At 37.6% G+C, this 20,368-nt stretch overlaps 1 protein-coding gene across 1 annotated transcript in view; it reads left to right on the top strand.

Moving 5' to 3' along the window:
- The window catches only part of CFAP61 (cilia and flagella associated protein 61), a 391,053-nt gene that overhangs the window by 76,444 nt on the left and 294,241 nt on the right, over positions 1 to 20,368 (top strand). The window contains exons 8-12 of the mRNA XM_049774327.1: positions 8,083 to 8,228; positions 9,087 to 9,094; positions 11,799 to 11,826; positions 12,342 to 12,375; positions 16,864 to 16,996. Coding sequence (XP_049630284.1) covers positions 8,083 to 8,228; positions 9,087 to 9,094; positions 11,799 to 11,826; positions 12,342 to 12,375; positions 16,864 to 16,996 — 349 coding nt within the window. The remainder of the gene's footprint in view (positions 1 to 8,082; positions 8,229 to 9,086; positions 9,095 to 11,798; positions 11,827 to 12,341; positions 12,376 to 16,863; positions 16,997 to 20,368) is intronic.

Genomic DNA, 20,368 nt, shown 5'->3' with positions numbered 1-20,368 from the left:
CAACCTATACTTTGACCCTTTGACCTATCTTCTTGACCTCCTAGTATCAAGTCTTTATCTTCTTTTTAACTTCTTTTTGTTTGTCTTTAGATTTTCTTCTTCTTTATGTATTTTTTCTATCATGGGTTCTAAGTATGAATTTGAGTGAATATAAATTCCATATATGTACTATATAGGCACTACATTGTTCTGCTAAAATAGCCACATTATACATCTCAGAACAGTATTTTAATAGCTAATACATTCTGCAATTATTTGACTAATGTCCTTTTAGTGCTCCTTATTAGTTTGCTCAGAGGATAAAGAATCACAGAAACCCTAAAGGAGATAAAGTGATATGCATGATATCTTGAGTAACAATATTGCAAACAATTGTCTAAAAATAATAGGGTGAGAAAGAGAGAGAGAAGGGAGAGAGAGAGAGGAGAAAGAAAAGAGAGAAGAGAGGAGAGAGAGAAAGAGAGAGAAGAGAGGAGAGAGAGAAAGAGAGAGAGAGAAAGAGAGAGAGAGAGAGAGAGAGAGAGAGAGAACACATCTGTCCCAGAAGCAGGTGACAGGGAAGATGGCAGGAGGAAAATTGATGGTAGGAAACATGCACAGGTAAAGGGTGAAAATCATGAACAACTTTATAACTGTTGATAAAAAAGCAATTGCATTATGGACAGTTTTGTAAACCACAGTGTTTAAATAAAATAATTTGAAAAACATAAAAAAAAAAGAATCACAGAAACCCAAGATCAAGTTATGGGCATGGTTAGTTTCTTCTGAGGCCTCTCTGTTCCGTGTACTGGTGAGAGTCTCCCTGTGTCTTCACAGGATCTTCTCTTTGTCTATGTCCTAATCTCCTTTCTTATAAGAAAGGACATCAGGCTTAATGATGTTCACCTATATGCTATATTTTACTTTGTTTATATAAAGATTCTTAGAGTTATGACTTACACATGAATTTTGTGGAGACACAGTTCAGGCCACAATATTTCAAGTCTTGTGTTAAGTTCTCTGAATCGGTAAAGCCATGACAATAAAGTAGGCAGTGGCAACAAAATATAACATTAATACAATTTGAATTTTCTCCTTTTAACAACTTAATATATTTTTTTAGTATAAGCTGATAATCAAATTGCATTCTTTTAAAGCTATAGCTATTTTTACCTACTCTTGCCATTTTTGGTTTTCTAGACCGAACTATGGATTTGCTAGAGATATTGATAAGACAGACAAATAATACAAGGTTGAAATTAAGTCAAAGATTAATATTAGACAAAGATGACTGTCCTTGCCTCAAAGACTAAAGAGAAGGGCAGGTTGTTTTCAATTTATTTTTCTTCCAAAAAGTTAACCCTTACTCGATTTAGGTTTGCAAATGTGCCCCCCCCCCCAATTTATTCTGGTGCCCACAGTTTGTTACTAGTTCTTCCTAAAAGCACTGCCCTACAGAACTGAGTTTACTGAGGGCAGAGGGCAGAAGGATGGATAAAATGGGACCTAGGATAATATTGTAGGGATGCTGACACTCTTATGGACCACATGGTCTTGGGATATTGTCTGTATGAAATCTAGATAAGCAGTGTTTATGAATCACAGCACCTCAAATACATTTTTAGAAGTCTCTCCAAAACAAAAAACATGCTTCTTTGTTCTGTTCTATAAAAACTCTTGTGAGCAACTGTTAAGGCAAGATTGTGCTTGAGGGATTGAGTGCTCCATTTTCTAACTTACAGCTTTGTTAGTAAAGCTCTTTTTCAGTCTCTATCCATGTCACTGGTTTGAGTGGAGGATCAGAACCTTCAGGGTTAAGCCTAGATTGTTGCAATTATCTCCAAGGTTTCCATTGTCTCATGATCAAAGATAAAAATTCTTACAAGGATTCTCAGGTGGAATCTTTGGACATGTAACATAGCAGAAGATTCAGGCTTGTCAAAATCTTCCAAAATCCATGTTATTGAACCTTCACAAACTTTCTCAAATCCATCTTGTTGAACCTTTTGATATTTGTTACTGATTTTTCTCTCTTTTTTGGGGGGATGGGGGTAGGAGAGTGGGTTGTCCTCAAATGGTTGTGCTCAGGGGTTACTCCTGGCTCTGAGCTCAGAAATCGCTCCTGGCAGGCACGGGGAACCATATGGGATGCCAGAATTCGAACCACCATCTGTCCTGGATCGGCTGCTTGCAAGGCAAACATCCTATGCTGTGCTATCTCTCTGGCCTCTGTTACTGATTTTTCATCTCATTCAGGATTTCTACGCCCTTTCTAAAATCTTTAGAAAGACCAGCAACAAATGATTGTTACAGCTTAAGAATCTGTTATTTTGCAGAGAGCAAGATACCTGATAACTACATCCCATTTATATTTCCTCTCTTCATTGACAATGACTTGTGCCATGCTCTATTAGTTGGATCATTTCACTATGCTAGAAATGCATTTTTTAATATAGGACCTTGAGGTTTTTGAGGGAAAAATGGCTTTATTTATATTCATTATGATCATTATATGCTGGGATTATTTTCTCAGTAGGCAATGTCTTTTTTACTCATATTTATGAAACCAGGGAGAAGGCATTTAATGAATTTCAAGAGTGTGTTTGATTGTAAAACACATCTTTCTTAATATATTCACATGTAAATAGCCCCTTTATTTGTTCTCTCTGGTGTCCTTTCTTTGGGGGAGTAGATCACAGTTTGTTGTTGTTTTTCATTTCCAAATGGAAGGCTGAATGAAAATAATGAAAGATTATGCAAAAAATCTGCGTTTAAAATAATGTTGATATGCCATTTCTGTTGCAGGATAATTATAGTAATTTGGCTATTACACTATATGGAGTCAGGAGTTAGTTGCTAGAAAACATGGTGATAAGGGTGATTTAGGGGATTTTCATCCCACCAGGCTGTTTGATCCTGCTGACTTTTCTCTTGAAAATCAATTGCTTGCAGTGAATACTCTGACTTTTCCGTTGATTAAATTGGTTATCCATGGACTACAACCCCTTGCACCAGGGTCAATGTGAGTTCTGCATGTATTTACTCAGGGCTTTGATGATTCTTAAAATATCATGGAACAATTTTAATTTGAGCAAAGCAACTAAGGAAGCAATTACTAAAAATCATAGCCTTTGCACATGGCAGCAAACAAAGAAAAGTGTATTATCTAATCCTCAGATGACCCAGTTATTTTGCTGTAAGCCTTTCCTGGGTCATAGTGCTGGGGCTTTCAGTGTTTTCATATGTCTAGGAATTTACTGGCATATTCAGTGAAATACTTGGGAAGTCATCTAGGAAACTGGCTCTGAACTGAGGTTTATTTATTTTTATTTTTTATTTGGGGACCACACCTGGCCAAAGAGTACTCCTGGCTCAGTCCTTGGGGGACCATGTCGTGCCAGGGATTGAAGCAAGGTGTTCTGCTTATTAAGCATGTGCCTACCCCATTAAGCTATCTCTTGGTCCCCAAACACAGATATTTTTCTCCTGCTTAGTTCTGGGCAAAGAGCATTGTGACTATTGTTACAATTAAGGAAAGAGAGCAAATAGTGAAAACTCTTGATAGGTCATTTTAAATCTTGCTTGCAGGGTGTAGCCAGTCAGATAGAAACAACAGACGGAAGAAAAGGTGATTATATATGAACAAAGGAAAAGACACAGGCATATTGGCACAGATGGAGGACTAAGTCTGACCCTATGTCAAAAATAAAATTATTCAGATTGGCAGAAATGAACGAGACCAACAACCAATAACTGTTTAGCAATTGGTGCCTGTATCAGCAAGTGGTCTAAGCAGTGGAGAGGCAGAGCTACAAGGTGGAAAAGAAAAGAAACAATTGAGTTTCTGAACAGACTCAAACATTCTTGTTTTGGTGGTACCCAGGTGTTACTCCTGGCTCCATGCTCAGAAATCGCTCCTGGCAGGCTTGAGGTATCATATGGGATGCTGGGAATCGAACCCAGGTCTACCCTGGATTGGCTGCATGCAAGGCAAACACCCTACTGCTGTGCTATCATTCTGGCCCCAGAATCCATATTTTTATGAGTAACACTGACCTTGATAGTTGTAGGCATGGGCCACCCTTTTACTTTCTGTGTAGTATTTTCTGTATGAATTAGGCCACATTTATCCTTTGATGGTCCTGAAAGTTTCTATTATTTGGTTTTGGTAAATAATACTGCAGTAAACATCATTGTTCATGTCTCATTGGCCCATTGAAAACATGGCAATCTGTAGTCTGCATTCCCAGAATTCTTGCCAGGTGTGGAGGTCCTGACATTACCCCAGATTTTTTTCTAGAGCCTTCCAATACTAAATAATGTCAACATGTTAAACTTCTGTCAGTAAGGATGTAGGAGAAAAGATCTCGTTATTTTAATTGTATATTTCAGAATATTGCTAAAATTGGACACTTTTTGTATGTTTATTGGTCATTTATATCTATCTTCCATTAATTTCCTTTGCCTCTTGGTTTGTTTTCTGGAATTCAGTTGTAATTTCCATTAGATGTTTTGCAAATGCATCTTCCATGTATATACACTTTTAAAAGGTACTTTATTTGGGGCTGGAGAGGTGGCACTAGAGGTAAAGTGTCTGCCTTGCAAGCGCTAGCCAAGGAAGGACCACGGAGCGATCCTCCAGCGTCCCATATGGTCCCCCCAAGCCAGGGGCAATTTCTGAGCGCTTAGCCAGAAGTAACCCCTGAGCATCAAACGGATGTGGCCCAAAAAAAAAGGTACTTTATTTGACAGAATATTTCAATTTTGATATGACCAAACAGATTAGTATTTTCTTTAATGACCTTGCCTTGCACTTTTGTAAAATTTAATTTTGTGTCCACACTTGGATGTGTTCAGGGTTTATTCTGGGCACTTCACTCAGGAATCACTCCTGAGTGATTTATATGGGATGCAAGGGATCAAACCCAGATCAGCTCTGTGCAAGGCAAATGCCCTACCCACTCTATGACCTCCTCTGCTATTCACATTTTTAAGGAAATCATTTTCTACCTCCAATGTCATAGATATTCTATAGAAATTTCAAAATATAATTTTAAATCCTTAGGCTATTAGCATATCATAAATATTGAGGGAATATGTTATAAAATAAAGGGTAAAAATAATTCTTACCATATGGCTGGCTAGTCAGCAGTATTAATATAGTTTATTTACCTCTTTCAATTAAAGTGATATCATAAACATACATTGACATTTGATAACTAGTTGACTTTTTCTTTTTTTCTACTGGTCTTATTTCTATTAATCAATAATTATGGTTTTATAATTCAATATTTATTAGAAAATTTGGTCCACTTTTTATTTATATTACTGTTTCTATGTTCATTTTTTTAGAGTCAGTTTATTTCATTTTACAAGATAACCTTTTTGAATTTTTTTGTTTTGTTTTTTTTTGGGCCACACCTGGTGGTATTCGGGTTACTCCTGGCTTTGCAGTCAGAAATGATACTGGCAGGTTCCAGGGACCATATGGGATGCTGGGGATTGAACCAGGTTTGGTCCTGGGTCAGCTATGTGCAAGGCAAATGCCCTACTGCTGTGCTATCTTTCCAGCCCCATTTTTTTTTTGATTTTTGATTTATATTTTAAATTTGTGTAGAAAACACCAGATCACATCATTATTTATTCCTAACACATCCAGAATGTATTATTTTATTTTCCTATACATTTCTTACTAGATAATGATTAGGGTAGGTTCAAGACTTTTGGGGCTTATGTCTGCGTAGTTGGAAGCCTTTTTAAGAAAAAAAGCATAACATTATAAATCTAAGTGGCATACCTTTGGAGCAGCCTATAAATAGAAGGGGCCTTTACCTACAGCTTTTGAAGCAAGCCCACTTTAGATAAGCAATCCTACTTAGGAATTCTGCCTTCACTCCCATTAGAATTAAACACTGATTTGTGATTTTCAAGTTACTTAGGTGATGAAGCAATGGAATAACAATTAAATTTGCAACATCAGTTGTGTTTTTAGTTGTGTGTCATATAATACCACTGCCTCAACTTTTCCCTGGGATAGCACCCACATTTGAGAATCTCAGGGTGCATTATGAACATTAATTAAACCTTATAAGACCTGAGAGACCAAGGTAAGAGAGATGAAGCATCACCCTTACCCAGTGATGAAATGCAGCCACCTCTGGGGATGGAGCACAGCAGCTGCTTAATAACAAATATAACTCCCCAGGACAGTTTAGCCAGGGCAATTAGCCATTGTAGTTAGTAATTGCCTCACAAGCATTAGATTGCAGTTAAGTCACAGGGTCATTACTTCATTACAAATCAAATTGTTTCTTCAAAGTTTCTCTCTAGTAATCTCATCTTAATTATTGCATTTTATGTAGTTCTTCAAATTTAAAATTTTAAATTAGGAAATTTACAACTTAATAAATAGTTAGCTATTGACATTAGTTTTTGTTAATCCTCACCCCCGCCCCCAAATTCAAAAGAATTGCTGCTGAGTAAGTAAACCATCAGTGATGGTAGAATGAGAAGAGATGCTATTTTAAAGAAATGTATTGACTGGAAAGAAGAGTAAGGAAACTTGGATACTGGAAATGCTTTAGAAATTCATCTGGGTGGTTGTTACATGGGATCAGTGTATATAGATTTTCACCAAGCTGTGTATTTTAGCAGTTTGAATCTCATATATCAAGTGTAATGTAAATGAACCTGGAGTGTACTGCTGTTTTGTCATGTCAGAAGCAATTTTTGAAGCCCTGTCTTAAAAGTTTTGCAGAGTGCAGAATATATTCAGGAACTAAAGATAAATATGGCTTATTTTCTCCAAGGCATTCCCCCCACCCCAAAGGACATATTTCTGTCTTTGTTCCTATCTGTGATGTTTTTTTCTTCTGTCAACAGATATGGCTATTAGGCAAGGTTGTGATTCTCTCTCATAATACTTCCTACATTATGTGCCTATAAAGTATAAAGAATTTCTTTAGACTTCCCTACATATACAATTTATTTCTCTATGATTTTGGCCAGAAACATGTACAGGATATGAGTAGTCTGGAATTTGGGGGCTGAGTGGAATTTACAGGAACACTGTTCATGGCTGATACTAAAAAAAAAACAGTGAGAGAGATGGAAGCAGACAGGAATTGCTTATTCTGTCCTGATGGTATCTAACATGATGATTCAAAAAAACAAAAAACAAAAAACCAAAAAGATGAGGAGCTAGTTCCTGCTGTTAAGACACTTCCAAGAAGAGGCAATCTGCAAGGAGATCTATAGCCTGAGCTCAAGCTATGGGAAGCTGTCATTGTTGGAAGTTCCTTAGCAGTGATCCTGAAAGGAGGACTTGGGACAGGAGAAAGGGGAAAGTGGGAAGGGAAAGAAGGGAAAAATAGATGAGAGCAAGGAGAATGACTGGAAGAAAAATGAAGGGAAGGAGGGAGGGAAGAGAAGGGAGGAGGGAAGGAGGAAGGAAGGAATAAGGAGGAAGGAAAGAGGAAGGAAGGAAAGAAACAATATTTTTTAGAATGGGAAAAATTTTCAACCATTTTTTAGTAAAAATAAACTACAGTATTGCATAGCTCCAGTTCTTTCTTAGAAATCAGAAAAGCAGAAATAGTAACCTACTCGTGCAGGTTCACACTATTTTCTAACAGAGAAAGCAGCCCTTTTGCAGGTCTTTGACATTTAGATAGCACAGATGTTGCAAACTGAAGTCTTTTCACATTCTGTCTGAAAATGTCTTCAAACATGCCATCCAGGAAGTTGATGAGTGGTTGTTTGTGAGCGTCTATGGGGGCCAGTATGAAAGGATCATGTAGATCAGTAACTGGCAGAGCTCCAGGTCTCTTGGGATCAGGTACTGGCCCATTCCCAGCGAAAATTTTTTTTCTGCAGTTCCCACTGGGACAGGGATCATTTTATCTTATTGTGAAGGCAAGCACTCACATGGCAGAAATGGGCTTGGTGTGAAGACCCTACTCTTCCCACCTCATGTTTCTGCCTTCTGCAATATAAGTCTTCAGACATGCTCTAGTTGAAAACATATTGCCTTGCTATATTCAGTTCAGTTCTGCCATTCCTGAGGATCTGTTTCTGTTCTGATGCCAACTCTTTCTATCAAAGATTCTGAGGTGAGAAGTGGCAGCGATGGGTCTCTGAAACGAGTGGAGAAACTTCAAGAACCTGCAACTTCAGAGCTGATGGAAAGCATCCAGGTAACAAACCATCAGCCAGGTCTGTGTGATGCCAGAGTGATCGCAGTTGCTAGTGTCTTCTATGGGAAGTTCTAACATCTAATAATGAAAATGCCCCACAGACATTAAGGTCAGAAGATCAACCCTTTCCCCCCAGTGGAAAGAGAGGCTCAGTGTTTATATCAGACAAATCAGGGCCTAGTTATATTTAAGAATACAGAGAGAGTGGAATCTCTAACTTCTTTCTCACTCATTCCCTGAATCCAGGAGACAAGAAAAAATATAGTTGCTTATTTATTTACTTATTTGCTTATTTGTTATTTGTTTCCTTTTGCTTAGAGAAGAGACTATGGGCTGGTAATGCTAGAAGTAGGAAGTGAATGGGGCCAGAGATATAGCACAGCGGTATTTGCCTTGCAAGCAGCCAATTCAGGACCTAAGGTGGTTGGTTCGAATCCTGGTGTCCCATATGATCCCCCGTGCCTGCCAGGAGCTATTTCTTTTCTTTTCTTTTTTTTTTGTGGTTTTTGGGTCGCACCCGGCAGTGCTCAGGGTTATTCCTGGCTCCATGCTCAGAAATTGCTCCTGGCAGGCATGGGGGAACATATTGGACGCCAGGATTCGAATCGATGACCTACTGCATGAAAGGCAAATGCCTTACCTCCATGCTATTTCTGAGCAGATAGTCAGGAGTAACCCCTGAGCACTGCCAGGTGTGGCCAAAACCAAAAAAAAAAAAAGTAGGAAGAGGGTCTGAAGAAAACAAAACTTGTTTTGTTTATTCTCTGCATGGAGTTTGGGTGCTTGCCAATCAAGCATTCTACTGGGTGGTAGAGGGAGCCTTGACATCATACACAGTTTCAGCCTTCAAGAGCTATTGACATGGCAGGGTAAAGGAAATTCCCATAATTTAGTATGCAAAAAATGATGAAGGGAAACATGCCAGAAGAGGGAACTAACGATTACATGGTATAGATTAGATTGAGGAAATAAAATTGATTAATGGAGTTAAAAAATTAGCATGGGTCTTTGGCAAGAATGAAATAACAGAAACTAATTTCACTATAACTAAATAAAAATGGAACTTAAATATCTCAATTAAAAATGGCAGATGAAGAGGGGGGGGTCAATTTTTAATGGTGAGTGACAAAGAAATATTATGAAGGATAAAGGGCTGAAAAGATAGTTCAAGAGCTAAGGCACTTGCTTTGCACTCAGTGAATCCTTTTGATCCTAAGCACAAACATGGTATTATTAACATTATCATCATCACTGGGTATGAGTTTCCCAAAAATATTTTGGTAAGGTGTGGTATGTACAGATATGTCTGAAACATAAGTAATTTTAAAATAATAGCAAAGCAAAAAGCAAATATATATATAATTAAAAAAGTAATTCTTGGTTATATAGATTTTTAAATACTTACATAAAGATACAATAGGCTTACATTAGAAGAATTTAAAATATAGCCTATCAACAGAAAACTAGTATAGTTTTATTAATTTTAGACTGTGCATTTTAGAATAGGGACTATTGTCAAATGAAAAACTGTATTTTGAAAGCAAATCAAAGAAGACATAAATGAATATATTATCTGTTGATTGATTGGAAGAATTAATAGTGCTAAAATAGCAATACTAATGCTACCCAACGTAATATATAGATTCAATGCAGTAACCCCTATCACAATTAAATTGAATTTTCCCTGAGAAATAGAGGAAGTAATCTTAATATTTTTTCTTGTACCACAAAAGATCCTACTAGACAAAAATAATCTTTTTTTTTGTATTTTTTTCTTGTATTTTTGACAAAAACAATCTTAATAAAGACAAAAATTACCCTGACAACTTGGAAACAACAACTTGCTTACAGGGCAGAGTTCCTTGCATCACCACATAACAGTGAGATGAAATCAGTGAACACTCCATGACACCCTCATTTTGACCTTGGATCTGTGCAAAACCAGAATACCTAATTACAGAAACCTGACTTCGAGAACTGTGATTGAGAAGAGCATTTACTGGAACCACAAAGAAAGATTTTGGGGTTAGACAACTTAGTATGCCTGGAGCCTGGAGCTGGTCTTATGGCAAGATGCTTGTAGGTTCTACTTTAGGCCAAAGATTTTTCTTTTCTATTTTCCCCAACTTTTGCTGTGCTGGCAAAAAAACTGCCATACTCACTCTTTTTTCCCTTTTCTTCTTTTTATTTTTTTTATCCTTTAAATAGGGCTTCCACCTTTTTCTAGAGAAACTTGGGACATGGATTGTTTTATTTTACCTCATATTTCTGCATTTTTATTATAAAATTAAGAAAAAAGGAAAAAAGAAAGGATGGGAGCCAGTGGCCAAGTGGTCTCAGATGCATTGCTGGAGGATAAAAAGACAATTAAATATCCAAGCCAAAGTCAACAACAATATTAATATCAATTAATATCTGAAGTATGTAAAGAACTCATGCAATTAAGTAGAAAGAAACCACACATATATTTATTAAAATATTTAGAAGCTCAGAACAGAGATTTTTCTAAAGTACAAATAAGTGACCCAGAATAGGCTAAAAGATGTGCAACATTGTTAGTCATCAAGAAGTAAGTAAATCAAAATTACAATGAGGTATTGCTTTACATCCACTAGCATTGCCATCTTCAAAGATAGGAGATAACAGGTAGTGGCAAGGATATGAAGAAAAGTGAATCCTTGTGTTACATTGCTAGTTTTGTCAATTGACACAGTGAGGTTAGAAAATAGTAAGGAGACCCCTCAAAAAATAAAACCAAAACTACTCTATGACCCAAGAGTACTACTTCTGTCTATTGATCCAAAGAAAACAAAAACATTAATTTGAAAAGATATCTGTCACCCTGAATTTATTGGTAATTGAAAAATAGCTATAGAAATATTCTATCCATTCAGTGGATAATATGAGAATCAATATATACTTTTGGTCTTGAATATTATTTTGTAGAATAATAATATTCCCATGGATTATTATTTAGTCTTTAAAGAACAATGAAATAGTGTCAATTTTGACAACATTTAGATCTTCAAAGTTTTATGCTGTGAAATGTCAAAGACAAATACCAAGTGATCTAACTTACATGTGGAATTAAGAAAAAAACTTGAGTTCCTAGATAAAAAATATACTGGTGGATATCAGAGATGGGAATGGGAAGGAATGTTGACATGAATGAAAGGAGTCAAGATATACAAATTATGAAGCATGGAAATGTTGTTATATTATTAGCTAAATCATGGGGTTCTTTGTAGAATAATTCAACCACTGTTCATAATACTGCCTTGAAAGTGGTTAAGAGAATTGATCTTAAAATTTCTCATTCAGAAAATTAAAAAAATTATGTTTTGTGACAGATGTTAGCTAGAATTATTCTGGTAATCATTTTATAATATGTATAACTGTCATGTCAAGTCATTAGGTTGAATACTTCAAATTAATATAATGTTGTATATTAAAATACCTATCTCCTCACCACAACCTCTGCCACCCTCACCCCAATCAACCCAGTAAAGTAATGATGTTTTGGTCAAAACACTGAACAGAAGTTCTAGAAACAGATCATGCACAATCTATAGTGATAAAAAGAAAATCAAGGTTTTTCTGAAATTGGAAGATTAAAAGGTGAAGGAATGACCCAGAGAAACATGAGAAATTAGTGCAATGGTCTATATGTCATTATTTTTATTAGGGTATGCCTTATGGGCGCATAGGTTTCTTTGTTTGGGAGCTATACCCAACTGTATTAATAAGATCTGTAAGCCACATTTTATTTCTTGCTCTGCTCAGAGATCTCCTGGTGCTACTCAGGGGACCATACGTAGTGCCAGGGATAAATGTGAGGTCTATAAGGCAAGCAATATTGTAATGCATCTCTCTGACCCCTCAAAACTTTTTTAAAGGTACACGTCATGAAATTTGTGGTATGTATAATATACTTTAAGAAACTATTTCTATAAATCTAGTACAGTATTTAAGTTACACAAAATAAGAAAAATGGAAGTACTAACATTTCCCAATAATTAAGAGGCAATAGTGCTATAATAAACATCTGTTTACCTCCTTACCTACCCTTATTTTATCTTTTTAACTTAGTCAGGTAGAAATTTTCCTCTGGTATTTTTACAGATGAGGAAAATAAGATCATTAACTTTCCCACTATCACACAATGAGAGTGAAATTTGCTTCTCTACTCACTTCAGAACTTGTGTGGAACTTCTGAACCTGTGTGGGTATTATTAACTCTCATGTCTTGCTATTGTTATTTACAGGAGAAAATTGGGAATGAAACTGAATTGGAAGTACTTTCACCAGAGTCCCAGTTTGAAGTTAATGAAACAGAGGTATGTCTTGTTTAGGGCTCTGCTAATTTACTGGTTCACTCTTGGCTGTATCCCCATCTGTCTTTCTGTTCCTCTACATCTCCCTTTCTTTTTCATTTAATACCTGCCATCTTCTTTAGAAGCTACTTCAAAAAGCCTTCCATTCTTTTTTTCTTATTTTTTTTTGGTGGGGGGAGGGATATGCCACATGCAGCTTTGCTCAAGAACTACTTCCGGTGAGGTCTGGGCCAAATAGGGATCCTGGAGATTGAACTGGAGTTAGCCATGTTCAAGGCAAGAGTGCAACCAATTGTACTATTTGCTCTGGTTAATTAATTCTTTTTAATTAATTTCTTGCACAACCTGGTCTGAGAAGTCACATTTTCTACATCAGGCATTTATAGCAGTTTTATTTATTTCTCACCTTTTTCACATTACCCAAAGAAAAACATTTTTGAAGGACAAAACATTAGTGAAAGATTATTTTCAACACTGTAACATAAACATACACATATGCTCATATACCCAGCCTATATGTGTTATATTATTCATATGTGTCTCGGGTTCTGGTAATATCTCTTTCAAATTCTGGCTAGGCAGTGTTAACATCTTTGATAGTGACCCTTCTGGGTTAGAAATAACATTTTTGTGACTAGAGTGGGAGTAGAGAACAAAACATTAGCTTGTAATGGAAATGGACTTCTCATTCCCTTTACTGGGTTCCATATACACTATCCTGGGAGCAAGCCTATTCTTTGGCTAAGGTTCTTCAGTCTCAGACTGAGTGTTGAGAAAAAGGTGAGAACTTGCTTCTATGGAGTAGGGTTTGTTGCTAGGAAGAGAGCACAAGAGGCAAGCACAGGATCCATCTTAACTTTTAGCTTTTGCTGTGGAGCTTACATTTGAATTTCCCAGACACCTTCTTCCTTATTTCTTGAGGATGGGGACTCAAGTGCCTACAACTTCCTTGGTTGCTTGCCTGTGGACAGGTCAGAGACCAGAAGCAGCCAATGAAGAATATGCATCCATCTGAGGTAACTCTGAGGGGCACTTCTTACTGAGGTATTGTGTCTACACTGGTGACCCCTCAGTAAACATTCTATATCAGTGTCCTTTTATTCCTAGTCATACTTCCCCAGACCCCTCAGGACTTTTGGGCATTACTTTCCAAATAAATTTCAAGTTTGTTCCTGGAGAAACTTGCAACACTCATTCTTTCTGCCATAGGGAGCTAAGACTGAGGTAGACTGCAAAAGGTGGGCACTTTATAGCCACTGTTTGTAAGAGGGTAGCTGTTCCTCTCTATACCCAAAGAAGGATGTGGAGGGCTGGTTAGAATAGTCTTCAGGGCCTTTGACTTACTGGAACCCAGAGGGCATTGAGATCAAGCCAGGTGGATCAATCTTCCATGTTTATCTCCCCTCTCTCTGGAGAAATCCTCTAAAATAACAGTAAAGTAGTAAGAAGCACAAATCCACAAAGACAACAAGGCTAGAAGAGGTAATATTGGAAGGTAAGTCCTTTGAAATGTTCAGAATCAAGAAATCAATGGAGGCATTTACACTGGCTTAGCCCAGCCGAGGAAGGTGAAAGTCAAATGCCTTCATGAACAGTGGGACCTCTCCAGTTATATCCACAAATAGCCAGGGTTGGGAGCATCTGCAAAAGGCAGGTTAAAGTGAGGAGTCTGACAGTCCAAGATGGAGGGTCCAGAACAGTAGATTCCTTGCAGATACTACTTAGCTTTTAAGCATTCACCAAAGGAAATGACTTTGGTTCTTTCCTAAGGAGAAGAGAGAAGCAACTGCAAATTCATGTTCATCTTATTCTATCCGAGTTATTCTATCTGTGTTATGAGGACAGAAAGATGAAGATTAAGGGAATTTTTTTATTTGAAATGGAGGAATCCTGCCTCTTTTCCCTTACCACAAGGTGCTCTACATGTTACAAACCATATCTGTATATTAATTTTCTCACTGATTTATAAATGTTCACAAATCAAGTGAGTTTAAATAACATAAATGTATTATCTTACACTTCCTGACATCAGGTACTCAAACCATATCTACTAGAGATAGAAGTAAAATATTATATTCCTTCTGGAGGTTAAAAGGGAGAATCCAGTCTCTTATTTTGCCAGGTTTTAGAAGTTACATGCATTTCCTAAGCTGTGGCCCCTTCCTCTGTCTGCAAAGCAGACAGAAGTGTGCTGGTTCTACTGAGTGATTTATTGTTTTTCTAATTTCACTGACTTTCTTGCCTCTTTTATTTGGATATTTATTAATAATTTCATTGGGTGCACCCATATAATCCAGAGTTATCTCCTTAATTTAGTGACCTCTACAAGTCTTTTGCCCTGTAAGTTTACTTATTAATAGTTTATGGAAATTAGGTCATGAATATTATTAAGGGCTTTTGTTTTAATTATTAAAGACCTTCAAACAGAGACTTGGGGAATTTTATTTCCCCCCACAACTAACAGGACAAATAAAAGGGCTTCAGATGATGTCTCTTGAGGGGAATATTTATCAATAATCAATATTACTGATAAAGTATCAAATTTATCTTAAATTTGCTCCCAAAAGTACCTTAATCTGTGACTGTTGAATTTTACTTACCAGCCACAGTTGCTTTTAAGAAATTAGAATGATTTTTAAAAACCTTGTGAACAAAATAAACAAAAATAAAATATAGGTGGACAGCTGACAACAGAACAAGAATAGATTGGAGGAGGGGAAAAGAATAAGTGAAATTCGAAGGTTATTTCAAATGTCTATTTACTTATTAAAGGTAAGTAGTAATGACAGATACCTGAGAAGTTAGACAAATCTGTGAGGAAAGTGAGGAAATGAAGTGAATCAAAACAAAGCACTAAAATAGAGCTTTATCACTTTACATTTCTTTGCCCAGCAGTGGCAAATACCGCCTAAATCATTATAACGAAGTCAGTGCTTAATGATTCAACTGTTAATTTTTTTTTTTGTTGTTATTTTGGACCACACCTGGTGACGCTCAGGGGTTACTCATGGCTATGTGCTCAGAAATTGCTCCTGGCTTGGGGGACCATATGGGATGCAGAGGGTTGAACCGTGGTCTGTCCTAGGCAAGTGCCAGCAAGGCAGATGACTTATCGCTCCATGCCACTCCTCTGGCCCCTCAACTGTCAATCGTGCTATGATTATATTGAGGGAGATTCAATGTGGGAAAGAAGGCAAGAGGGTATATTTTCCCACCACATGAATCTCCAAGAGAAAAATTCCAATACATATTTAGAATTGGAATATAAGAAATATCACATATTTAGAAATATAGAATGCCAGTAAACCAAAGGTGAAAGTGTTAGTTAGTGGGGGAGAGGAAGATCAGGGAATAGAGGAATCTGTTTTTCTTGGAAAACTTTTTAGTAATTATGTAATTTAAAATTTACAACATGTATGCACTATTTACTTTAAAAGAATTCTGATTAGGATCTTAGCATGAATTATTTTCTTCTGAGCTATAACACCTTAACTGTTTCTAAAGTGAGTGAGACCTGAGTACTTGATGTTAATTTTCTATTTTTCTTTCTTTTTTTCTTTTTTTTTTGGGCCACACTCGGTGATTTTCAGGGATTACTCCTGGCTACGTGCTCAGAAATTGCTCCTGACTTGGGGGACCATATGGGGCATTGGGGATCGAACCCAGGTCTGTCCTGGGTCAGCCTTGTGCAAGGCAAATGCCCTACTGCTTGTGCCACAGCTTGGGCCCCATTGATGTTAATTTTCAAGGTGGTTCCTGGATATTGGAGTTACCATGGATGGCTCTACCTTCCACTAAATTGCCCCAGCAGGCCCAAGGTCCAAAAGTTCTTGCAGCCAAAGTCATTAGGAAAACACTTTTGGAGAAAGAAGTATTGGGCTTATAAAATCAATAAATCCTTAATCTCTTTCCATTGATGCAGTTAAAATATGGATCCCTCTGAAAAGTTAGCTGAAACTATTCATTTTCTGTCATCTACCAATCAAGTGTACAGACTTGTTTCACCTCTCTTTATAATATCGATGTCTCCAAAGACTGGATTTAGGATGCGAATTAGTGATACAGCACATAACTAGAATGTGGAAGATCTGGGTTCTTTGTACAAACACATACCACATACCACACACACACACACACACACACACACATCACACACACACACAGGATTTGTTTCATGGGAGATAGTTACATCTGTCCTAAGAACAGTATGATGTAGAGATAATACTGCCACTAACCCATTAATTATCAGGCAATTGATTAAGTTTTTGCTTTAGTTTTTCTTGCTTTTTAAAGCCTTTCTTTTTGCTCTATTTAGTTCAGAAGAGTCAGTTCAATTTCCTCTGTGGGTGAATCAGATCAACCCTTCAGCCAACCCAGTTTAACACCTATCTTGATGCCTGACACCAGTTCCTTCCGCCCAGTCTACAAAGGAGCTGCCTCTGCTTTTTGTATTCAGCTGTTTTGTATTGATGAGCAATATGAAGCCAGGTGAGCCATGATCTTGATTGACATCTTTATGGTCTTGACAGTCAAACATTTTAATTTTGCAGAGCCAGTCATTTCCAAAACTTGGCCTCAAATACTAATTATATTGAGTATTTTTTTTGTGTGCGTGCATGTTTTTTTTTTGTTTTGTTTTGTTATTTTTAAGAAACAGGTTCCTGGGCCCCATGCCTAGAAAATCAAGTCCATAATATTTGGATATGATCAGCAGAACTAGGCTGCCCAGTGCCTGGATCCCCCATGTAACAATTGGGGTCCAGAACATTATCACTTACATGACTATGTGCTACTCTCAGTGTCTAAAGTTAATACATTTTGGAGATTTTGAATTTAAGTTGCTGCCACTCTGAATCAAAAAGAAAACAAACAAAAATACAACTTCCAGTATACTTTAAAAAACAAATAGAAGAATGGAATAATTGCTTCTTGTAACTAAGTGAAGTTCGATGATAGGACCAATCTTTTTCAATAGGGCTTGAGTTTGATCTGACATAAAGGACCATGACTCTCTCTGTACCTCTCAGCCCAACTTTCCTGGTTCCGTGCTACTGTCCTCATTCACAGAAAAATATCTCTCTCTGGGGGACTAAGAGAATTAAGACTTATCTAAGGTTGGGGGATAACTCCTTGCCAAGCTCTGTTTTGACCATTGCTGAGTGATTTGCCTTTCTACCACTAGATCTGGGCTAAATCTCATCACAACACTAGTTAGTCAGACACTGAGCAACAATACAGAATGATTGGAGTGACACATGTCCTGACCAGTTAAAGCTAGAGTGTCCACCAAATCATGTAGTCACCTTACGCTGTCTAGCTATTCCCAGGTGCAATGCTTTCTGCCTTTCAAAATAAGAAAGGGGACTAGCCTTCACTCCTTAGATCCAGAATTTTCTTTTTTTCTTTTCTTTTCTTTTTTTTTGGGGGGGGGGCACTCCCGGCGTTGCTCAGGGGTTACTCCTGGCTGTCTGCTCAGAAATAGCTCCTGGCAGGCACGGGGGACCATATGGGACACTGGGATTCGAACCAACCTCCTTTGGTCCTGGATCGGCTGCTTGCAAGGCAAACGCTGCTGTGCTATCTCTCCGGGCCCAGATCCAGAATTTTCCTAGGACATTTGCCTGCCTGTTTCACCATTTTGTTCTCAGAATAATCTCGATCTGAAGAATACTGATGTACTTTGATAGATTAGAAGGTTAGAAGGTCTAATCTATCTCTTAGATTACTACAAACACTGTTGGACCTTTTCTTTTCTTTTTATTTTCATTTTTTTTTTTGCACCACCATGAATTAAAATTTTATTCATAGGGAGAGATAACGAATCAGGATTAAGGAGGGTGAGAGGATAGAGGAGTTCTGAATGGGGTTGGGGGAGGAGGGATAATATATTACAGGGGTTATAAACAATATGGACATGAATTATTTACAATATAGATTAGGCAAACATAGAGGAGTACACTGCATACAAACTAACACCCAATTTTAGACAGGCATTAGAGATCTATTCATAGATTGTAGCTGGAGGCTTGACCCTTATGAGGTGGGTCAGAGTGCTTGAAGAAAAATTGAATTAAGAAAAAAAACTGCCACATCAGCTCCCCCTTTTAAAATTTTTATTCTTTCTTTTCTTTTTTTCTTTCTTTTCTTCCTTCCTTCCTTCCTTCCTTCTCTTTCTTTCTTTCTTTCTTTCTTTCTTTCTTTCTTTCTTTCTTTCTTTCTTTCTTTCTTTCTTTCTTTCTTTCTTTCTTTCTTTCTTTCCTTCCTTCCTTCCTTCCTTCCTTCCTTCCTTCCTTCCTTCCTTCCTTCCTTCCTTCCTTCCTTCCTTCCTTCCTTCCTTCCGTCCTTCCTTCCTTCCTTCCTTCCTTCCTTCCTTCCTTCCTTACTTCCTTCCTTCCTTTCTTTCTTTCTTTCTTTCTTTCTTTCTTTCTTTCTTTCTTTCTTTCTTTCTTTCTTTCTTTCTTTCTCCCTTCCTTCCTCCCTCCCTCCCCTATCCCTATTCCCTCCCTTCTCTCTCTCTCTCTCTCTCTCTCTCTCTCTCTCTCTCTCTCTCTCTCTCTCCTCTCCTGTCCTCTCCTGTCCTTCCTTTTTTTTTTTGTTCACACCCATTGGTGCTCAGGGGTTTCTCTGTGCTCTGAGCTCAGAAATAGCTCCTGGCAGGCACAGGGGACTATATGGGATACCAGGATTTGAAACAAAGTTCGTCCTGAATCAGCTGCATGCAAGGCAAATGCCCTACTGCTGTGTTATCTCTCTGGCCCCTCTTCTTCTTCTTTTTTTTTTTTTTTTGGTTTTTGGGCCACACCCGGCGGTGCTCAGGGGTTACTCCTGGCTGTCTGCTCAGAAATAGCTCCTGGCAGGCAAGGGGGACCATATGGGACACTGGGATTCGAACCAACCTCCTTTGGTCCTGGATCGGCTGCTTGCAAGGCAAACGCCACTGTGCTATCTCTCCGTGGCCCCTCTTCCTTTAAATTTATATTTATAGCTTCTAGAAAGAGACTCCTGCTTGCTTTCTTCTTTATTTTTTTAACAGAACCATAGAACAGAACATGTTCTGCATCATATTTCTATGTTTCCCTACAAATTGAAAAAAAAAAAAGTAGATGGTGCCAGGGGCAAATCAGTCACATGAGCCTTGAATGGAAATTTAAAATTATCAGACCAAAGTACCTAACCCAAAGTCAATGACAATAGAATCAAGAGACCCAAACTACTGCAAGCTATACACAAAAGGGACCTGTTATATTAAGCAGTCCACATGGCTAAGGGTAAAGGTATGGGATGCTTGCTGGGAGCAGTGGCGGAGGGAGGTCAACACTGGTGGTGGGGAATTGCTCTAATTCACTGTCACTATGTACCTTAAATATAACTGAAAGACTTGTAATTAAAATAATTATTCATGATTGAGTTTGACATGCATGATGTTTCAACATCAGTCCCTTTAGCAATGTTCACTTCCTGCCACTAGTGTTCCCATTTTCTTTCCTAACCATAGAACTTTAAATACAATCTTAAATCCCTCAGACTCCATCAGAGAATAAAAGGTATGATTTTCTCTTTACTTAAGTTTTCTGTTTTTTTTTTTTTAAGAAGAGACCTTTTTATTTTAAGTATATAATAGATATCTTTTTTTAAAAAAAGACCTGTGCAAATACCAAGATCGCTAGCTACAGTGGCTTGATTTTTTCACACACAACTGAGAGGAAACTTTCCTGGCATCACAAAAAAGCCTTTGGGATGGGGTAATGAGTATATATGGAGCCAGGGATTGATCCCATGATGGTATGCTTCAAGGATGGAGAAACCCTGAATCTCTTAGGCCACGGGAATTCCCTTTCTTCCCCAATGCTTACTGTGCCT

Source organism: Suncus etruscus, chromosome 6 (genome assembly GCF_024139225.1).
Source record: "Suncus etruscus isolate mSunEtr1 chromosome 6, mSunEtr1.pri.cur, whole genome shotgun sequence".
NCBI classification, from domain to species: Eukaryota; Metazoa; Chordata; class Mammalia; order Eulipotyphla; family Soricidae; genus Suncus; species Suncus etruscus.
This window is presented reverse-complemented; position numbering and strand designations above follow the sequence as displayed.